The sequence below is a fragment of the Nicotiana tomentosiformis genome, chromosome 2, assembly GCF_000390325.3.
Source record: "Nicotiana tomentosiformis chromosome 2, ASM39032v3, whole genome shotgun sequence".
In the NCBI taxonomy this organism is placed as follows: domain Eukaryota; kingdom Viridiplantae; phylum Streptophyta; class Magnoliopsida; order Solanales; family Solanaceae; genus Nicotiana; species Nicotiana tomentosiformis.
Window position 1 is genome coordinate 117,231,593 of NC_090813.1, and position 8,418 is coordinate 117,240,010.

Here is an 8,418-nt window from a genome sequence, read left to right on the forward strand (position 1 = left end):
AAGTTGATTCACTACACATTGGTTGGTTGTATTGATCTCCCAATAGAAAGTTTGTTGAATCATATTCTCTGTCATATCATTGTTGGGGCACTCTTTAACCATTGTTCTATCTCTTTTCCATATCTCGTGTAATGATTCATTGGGTTCTTGCTTGAATGCTAGAATTTCATCCCGAAGAATAGCCATGTACCCGGGAGAGTACATAGTTGATCCCAAGTATGAATGGAATGATTTGGCAAGCGTTCCAACCAATCTAAAGCTTTCCCCCATAGAGAGAAAGGAAAAAGCCTTAGCCTCAAAGCATCCTCAGAGATATTTGTTTGTTTGCTCCCCCAATACGTATCTATGAACCCCTTCAAATGTTTATATGAATTTTGATCTGGTGCACCGGTGAAGAACCCTCACTGCTCCTGAGATGTGGTTGAGTCTGCTGGAAATAAGCCAGCCTGAGTCATAGAATCCATGAACTGCAGCATACAACCCATGACCTCCTGTACTCCCGGTGTGGACATGAAATCCACCGGGGCTAGCCCTGCTGTAGGCACCTCGCCCTGCTACTCAATAATAGGATCCTCTACTGGATCTACTGGCGGCATAGCTGGAGAAACTCTGGGACGTCCTTGTCCCCTACCACGGGCTGGAGCCCTCTGATAAGTAGGAATTTTGACTACTTATTAGCGCCCTTTAACTTTCGTTTTAGTCCAAAAGTGTTTAATTGTGTTCCCGAAAACAGATGAAAGGTGCTTCATTGTAGGAATATTGAAAGATGAGCCCCCGAGATGAAATCCAACTCAAGAATGAGTAATCTGAACTCAAGGACAAAAAAAGCACAAAAGCTCAGAAGTGCGGACCGCAGAATATCATCTGCGGTCGTAGGTTGTGAAGCAAAATCCATCAGAGATTGGTGCAAATTGCGTTCATGTGCGGCCGCAGAAGCTGGGTCAGAGCAAAGTTCAGAGAACCTGCATTTCAAGTCTACCAAAAGTGCGGACCGTACAATTATTGTGCGGTCACAGAAGAAGAGTTGTGCGGCCATAGTTACAATTATGTGGACCGCAGAAGAGCAAGATGAGGCCGTAATTACTATTTTACGGACCGCAAAAAGAATGTAGTGCAGCCGCAATTCAGAATTATGCGGTCGCAGACTTCCTATCCTGTCAAGCTGAAGAAAAGTGCGGACCGCACATGGAATTGTGCGGCCGCAGAACCTCCGAAAGGGCATTTTTGTCCAAATTTTCAGCCATGTATTAATAGAAGAGTTTCACCTTTTTAGGTCAATTTTTGACATCAGCTGCTACAGCAGACGGTTCCTTTTACTCTTTTTAATAGGTTTTGCTATTTTGAGCTTTTTGAACATAGATTTTATCAATTTACTCAGCAATATTGGTTTTGCTATCATTTCTTCTTCTATTTCTTCAATTTTAAGTATGAGTAGCTAGATTTTCACTAGGGTTGTGACTCAACCTTATTGTGTAAACTTAATGGGTGTTTGATTTATTACTTGTTTATGGTTGGGTGTTTATTATTTAGCCTTGCTCTTGCTTTTATTTGAAGAATTAGTGGCTGCAAACATTAGTTCATGCCTATTTGACTTGGTCTCTACTTGAGAAAAAGAGACTTAGTCTAGGAAAAATTAGCTAGCAAGAAACTGGGTCAATCGAGAGATTGATAAGCCCAATTAATGGGTTGAACCTAGAGATAGAAAAATCTGACTTGAGTTTTTTATCAACCATTTTGTTCAATATCCATTTGGACATGAGAAAGTCAAATTGGAAAAAATCACTCTCTGACCGAGAGGTATTAAGTGGGTAACCGAGTGTTGATAGCTGTAATACACCCCGACCAATAAAACAAGCTTTAAAGTTTACAACCCGTTAGACAAACACCTAGGCGAAGGTTATAGCCCTAGGTCTTTTACAACATTTGAAAAACAACAAAAACAATCTTCTAGTTTTATTTCTTAAATTGCAATTGTATTTTAGATTAAACTTTAAAACAACCAATTTTTGCGGAAGTGCAAATCTGGATATACAAACTCACATGCTAAGATATATACTACTAACTCCCATACATATAGCTCCCTGCGAAATTCGACCTCGACTCTTGATGGGTATTATTATTGCATCAACCGTTTTCATAACCTCGAATAGAGGAGTGAAATTGGACGAGATCAATTTTTGGCGCCGTTGCCGGGGAGCTAAAAAACGGTGTTAGCTATATATTTAGGTGTGTTTTGGGGATATCTTCTTCTCCTTCCTTGTTACTAACGTATGAATATTGTAGGTGTAGTCATGGCAAACAACGAGCTAGAAAACATAGTTGTGGGGGATGTGGATGTTGAGGATGATCAATTGGATGAGGTCCCTCTTGAACCTCAAGCCAATAGACGAGGCCGACCACCTTAAGACAATGTACCCGCTCCACCCCCACCTCCACCACGAGCGGCTCCACACCGGGTGTTGCCGAATAAAGGGTATGCAAGTACTATAGTCCCTCCCCGTATTAGGGCTTGCAACTTCCAAATAACCAACGTGATGATCACTCTACCGCTCAGGCTCCAGGGCATGCAACTGCCGAGTATCAGACCCCGAGCGCACTACCCGTGAGTGGATCTCAGCCAGTTGTAACAGCTATACCTGAGCCCAGACCAGCTGCGACCGGTGATCCTCAGAAGCTATTGGACAGATAGACCAGGCTTCATCCTCCTGCCTTTAGAGGTTAGCGACATGAGGACCCCCAAAACTATTGATTGGTGCAGGGACAGACTGCAACATGAGGATATTGGAGTCCCATGGGATGGATTTTACTACCTTTCAGCTGGAGGGCTGGGCCCGTAGATGGTGGCAGTCCTATCTTCTTGGTAGACCAACGGGTTCCCCTCCCATGACTTGGGATCTGTTCACATGCCTCTTCTTCGATAGATATATTCCACCCTCTCAGAGGGAAGAGTTGCGGTTTCAGTTTGAGCAGCTCCAGCAGGGTCAGATGTCAGTGAACGACTATGAGGCGAGATTCTCTGAGTTGTCTCGCCATGCATTTATGATACTTCCTACCGATGCGGAGAGAGTGTAGAGGTTTGTTGCCGGGTTGCACCCTGGTATCCAGGCCACCATGGCTAGAGAGGAGGAGATGGAGACTTCTTACGGGTCGGCTGTGGAGATAGCTCAAAGGATCGATGGTGTCCGTCAGCGCAGAGCCGAGAGTAGGCGACGAGGGATAAGCAGTTTTGATATTCTGGAGAGTTCAGTGGTGCCCCGGATTAGGGCACTGCTTAGTTCGTGAGGGGCCAGCCTAGCAGGCCCACCTATCCAGCACCACCGCCTTCTCGGGGTGCTCCAGTGCGACCTTATTTCAGTGCCATGCCAGAGAGTTCTTACCGCCCACCATCTATCCAGGGTTCTTCGAGTGGGTATTCAGGCCATCAGGGTCAGACTTCAGGTCAGCAGTCCACCGTACCGAGAGGTTGTTTCGAGTGCGGGGATCTCAGTCATGTGTGGAGGTTCTGCCCTAGGCTTCGGGGCAAGGCAGTACATCAGGGTCAGCAACCTATTATTCTAGCACCATCTGCCCCACCAACCGTCCGACTACCCAGAGGCGTAGGGCAGCTGGGTAGGGGTCGTCCTAGAGGTGGAGGCTAGCCGGGTGGAGGCTAGTCAGGTGGTGCTCCAGCTAGGTTCTATTCTTTTTCGGCCAGACCAAATGCATTGGCCTCAGATTCCGTGATCATATGTATTATTTCTATCTGCGATAGGGATGCTTCGGTACTATTTGACCCACGGTCTGCGTATTCATATGTTTCGTCTCTGTTTGCTCATTTCTTGGGTGTTTCTAGTGAGTCCTTGGGTACTCCTATTTATGTGTCCACTCCAATGGGCGATTCTGTTATTGTGGATCGGATCTACCGGTCGTGCATTGTTATATTCTGTGGTTATGAGACTAGAGCGGATCTTCTGTTACTTGATATGACCGACTTTGAGGTCATCCTAGGCATGGATTGGTTATCTCCATATCACTCCATCCTTGATTTCCATGCCAAGACTGTTACCTTGGTGATGCTAGAGTTTTCTAGATTGGAGTGGAAGAGTTCATCTGTCAGTGCATCTAGTCAGGTTATTTCTTTTCTAAAGGCTCGACACATGGTCGAGAAGGGTTGTTTGGATTATCTAGCCTATGTTCGGGATACTACCACAGAGACTCCGACGATTGATTCAGTGCCTGTGGTCCAGGAGTTCTTAGGTGTGTTTCCTTTTGATCTTCCAGGCATGCCACCAGATCGTGATATCGATTTTTGTATTGATTTGGCTCCAGGTACCCAACCTATATCTATCACGTCATACCGTATGGCTACAAAAGATATGAAGGAGCAGCTTGAAGAGTTGCTAGCAAAAGGGTTCGTCAGGCCGAGTGTATCGCCTTGGGGTGCACCAGTGTTATTTGTGAAGAAGAAAGATGGGACTATGCGGATGTGCATTGATTACCGCCAGTTGAACAAAGTTACCATCAAGAACAAGTACCCGTTGCCGCATATTAATGATTTGTTTGACCATTTACATAGTGCCAGGGTGTCTCTAAGATCGACTTAAGATCGGGGTACCATCAGCTGAAGATTCAGGATTCGGATGTTCCGAAGACTGCTTTTCGGACTAGATATGGCCATTATGAGTTTCTACTGATGTCCTTCAGTTTGACTAACGCCCCGGTGATATTTATGGATTTGATGAATCGTGTGTTCAGGCCATACATTGATTCATTTGTCATTGTCTTCATTGATGACATTTTGATCTACTCACGTAACATGGAGGAGCATGAGCAGCATTTGAGAACGGTGCTTCAAACCTTGCGGGAACAGAAGGTATATGCTAAGTTCTCCAAGTGTGAGTTCTGGTTAGATTCTGTGGTAGTCTTGGGTCATGTTGTATCAGACGAGGGTATTAAGGTAAACTCTAAGAAGTTTAAGACAGTTCAGAGTTGGCCTCGTCCTACCACATCTACTGAGATTAATAGCTTCCTGGGGCTAGCACGTTATTATCGTCGGTTTGTGGAGGGCTTCTCATCTATTGCATCACCTTTGACTAGATTGACTCAGAAGGGTGATCTGTTCTGATGGTCCGATGATTGCAAGGCGAGCTTTTAGAAGCTCAAGACCGCATTGACTTCAACACCAGTGTTAGTGTTACCTTCCGATTCAGGGATGTATATTATGTATTGCGATGCTTCACGCGTTGGTTTGGGTTGTGTATTGATGCAGGAGGGGTGGGTTATTGAATATACTTCATGCCAGTTGAAGCCCATGAGAAGAATTACCATGTACGTGATTTGGAGTTGGCCGTGATTGTTCATGCTTTTAAGATCTATAGGCATTATCTTTATGGGGTGTCATGTAAGGTTTACACCGATCATCGCAGCTTGAAGCACTTGTTCAAGTAGATGGATCTCAATTTGAGGCAGCGCAGGTGGCTTGAGTTACTAAAAGACTATGATATTACCATCCTTTATCATGCGGGCAAGGCGAATGTAGTTTCAGATTCCTTGAGCAGAAAGGCAGGGAGTATGGGTAGTTTGACTTTCATTTCAGTTGAGGAGAGGCCACTAGCTTTGGACATTCAGTCCTTGGCAAACAGACTTGTGAGGTTGGATATTTCATAGCCCATCCGAGTTCTTGCATGCGTCATTGCTCAGTCTTCACTATTCGAGCATATTAAGGTTCGCCAGTTTGAGGATCCGCACTTGTCGATTCTTAGAGGGATGGTACTATAGGGTGGTGCCAAGGATTTTACTATCGGTGAGGATGGTATTATGTGACTCTAAGGTCGCCTATGTGTTCCTAATATTGATGGCTTGAGGGAAAAGATCCTAGAGGAGGCACACAGTTCTCGGTATTCTATTTATCCAGGTGCTACGAAGATGTATCGCGACCTGAGGTAGCATTATTGGTGGCGGCAGATGAATAAGGACATAATCGAGTGTGTGGTGAGGTGCCTAAATTGCCAGCAGGTCTAAGTATGAGCATCATAGGCCAGGTGTCCTACTTCAGCAGATGATGATACTTGAGTGGAAATGGGAGCGCATTACTATGGACTTCGTAGTTGAGTTGCCGTGGACCTTGCGGAAGTTTGATGTAGTTTGGGTTATTATTGACAGGTTGACCAAGTCGGCACATTTCATCCTGGTTGTGACCACGTACTCTTCAGAGAGGTTGGCCCAGATTTACATCCTTGAGATTGTTCGATTGCATGGTGTGCATGTTTTCATTATATCAGGTAGAGGCCCTCAGTTTACTTCGCATTTCTGGAGAGTAGTATAGAGTGAGTTGGGGAACCATGTAGAGCTTAACACAACCTTTCATCCGCAGACTGACGGGCAATCGGAGCAGACAGTTCAAATCTTGGAGGATATGCTCAAAGCATGTGTGATTGACTTTGGAAGGCAGTGGGATTGGTTCTTGACTTTGGCTGAGTTTTCTTACAACAACAGTTATCAGTCCGGCATCGAGATGGCCCCATTTGAGGCTTTATATGGTCGGCGATATCGTTCTCCCATCGGACGGTTTGAGCCCGGTGAGGCTAAGTTATATGGTACTGATTTGGTGACGGATGCCTTAGAAAAGGTAAAGTTGATTCAGGAGCGATTTCGCACAACACAGTCTAGACAGAAGAGTTACGCAGATCAGAAGGCACGTGATTTATTGTTTATGGTAGGCGAGAAGGTTCTCTTGAAAGTCTCGTCGATGAAGGGGATCATGAGGTTCGGAAAGAAGGGCAAGTTGAGCCCAAGGTTCATAGGTCCATTTGATTTGTTGAGACAAGCTGGGAAGGTTGCTTATGAGCTTGCTTTGCCTCCCAGTCTATTGGGAGTTCATCCGGTTTTCCACGTGTCTATGCTCTGGAGGTATCATGCTAACAGGATGCATGTGTTGGACTACAACACGGTTCAGTTAGATGAGAACCTAGGTTATGAGGAGAAGCCAGTTGCCATTGATGATAGGAAGGTTCGCCAGTTGAGCTCCAAGAAGATTTATGCAGTAAAGGTTCAGTGGAGGGTCCAACCAGTCTCGAGGCGACTTGGGAGGCCGAGGAGGACATCAGGAGCAGATATCCACACTTATTCGGCATTTCAGGTATGATTCTAGACTGTTCGAGAAGGAACGTTTGTTTAAGAGGTGGAGATTATAACGACCCGACCGGTCGTTTTGCTTTCTAGGTCCATGTTCCCCTAAATAAGACTCTCCGTATGTGCTTTTACTGTTTTATGACTTACGGGGATTGTTAGTTCGAGATTTGAAAGGGTTCGGATTGAAATCGGAACGCTCAGTTCCTTAGTTGGCCTTTAAAAGGCTAAGTTTGACTTTGGTCAACATTTTGAGTAAACGATATCGAAACCAGGATTTGACGGTTCCAATAGGTTTGTATGATGATTTTGGACTTGGGCATATATTTGTATCGGGTTTTGGATGACCCGGGAGTGTTTCAGCGCTTAAGGTTGAAAGTTTGCTTATTGAAGGGTTAAAAGTTCCTTAAATTTGGGTTGGAGCAGGTTTTGGTGTTATCGAGGTCTGTTTGGCATTCTGAGCCGGGGAATAGTTCCGTATGGTGATTTAAGACTTGCACGCAAAATTTGGTGTCATTCCGAGTAGTTTAAGTATGTTTCGGCGCGTTCAGAGTAAGTTGGAAGAACTTGAAGTTCATAAGTTGATTCAATTTGGTTTGGGGTGTGATTCTTAATTTTGATATTGTTTTCCGCGTTCCGAGGGTGCGAGCGAGTCCGTTTTATGATTTCAAACTTATTGGCATAGCCATGGGGGAACAGCTAAAGCACCCAGCTTCCAGTGTAACCCAACCACAGGTGCGAGCTCGCAGAAGCGGCCCAGCATGGGCAGCCAGAAACCACAGATGAAGACAAGGTGACTGCAGATGCGGAGCCGCAGAAGCGGTCAAGTGACCGCAGAAGCGAGACTTACGCAGGCGCGGCTCATCTTCCGCAGGAGCGACATACATAAACGACACACATTCCGCAGATGCGGACTTAGGCCAACCAAGGGAGGACCACATCTGCGATGAATATTCCATAGATGCGGAGCCTCAAATGTGGCCCAGTGACCGCAGGTGCAAAATCGCTGGAGGTTAAAACGGGACTTAGGATATTTTGAGTTCATTTATTACACACTTCGGCGATTTTGGAGCTTTAAAGAGGGGGATTTCCACCTAGTTAATTGAGATAAGTAATTTCTATGCAATGTGAATTTAATAAATAGATCATGGGTAGATTTTAACATGAAAATTTATGAAAATTATGGGTTTAGATGAATAACCCTAGATTTTGATAAAATTGGGATTTAATCACGAAAATAGTTATGGAATTGAGTAAAAAATTATATATTTGAGTTCGTGAGGTTATGGGTAAAACTTTTTTTGAAAATTT

At 44.8% G+C, this 8,418-nt stretch overlaps 1 protein-coding gene across 1 annotated transcript; it reads left to right on the forward strand.

The window, feature by feature from the left end:
* The first annotated feature begins 2,291 nt into the window (after positions 1-2,291).
* LOC138905474 (uncharacterized) lies at positions 2,292-3,072 on the forward strand. Its single transcript, XM_070193997.1, has 3 exons — positions 2,292-2,360; positions 2,507-2,660; positions 2,759-3,072. Exons 1-3 carry the CDS (start codon positions 2,292-2,294, stop codon positions 3,070-3,072), a joined length of 537 nt encoding a protein of 178 aa, XP_070050098.1.
* The last annotated feature ends 5,346 nt before the right edge of the window (positions 3,073-8,418 follow it).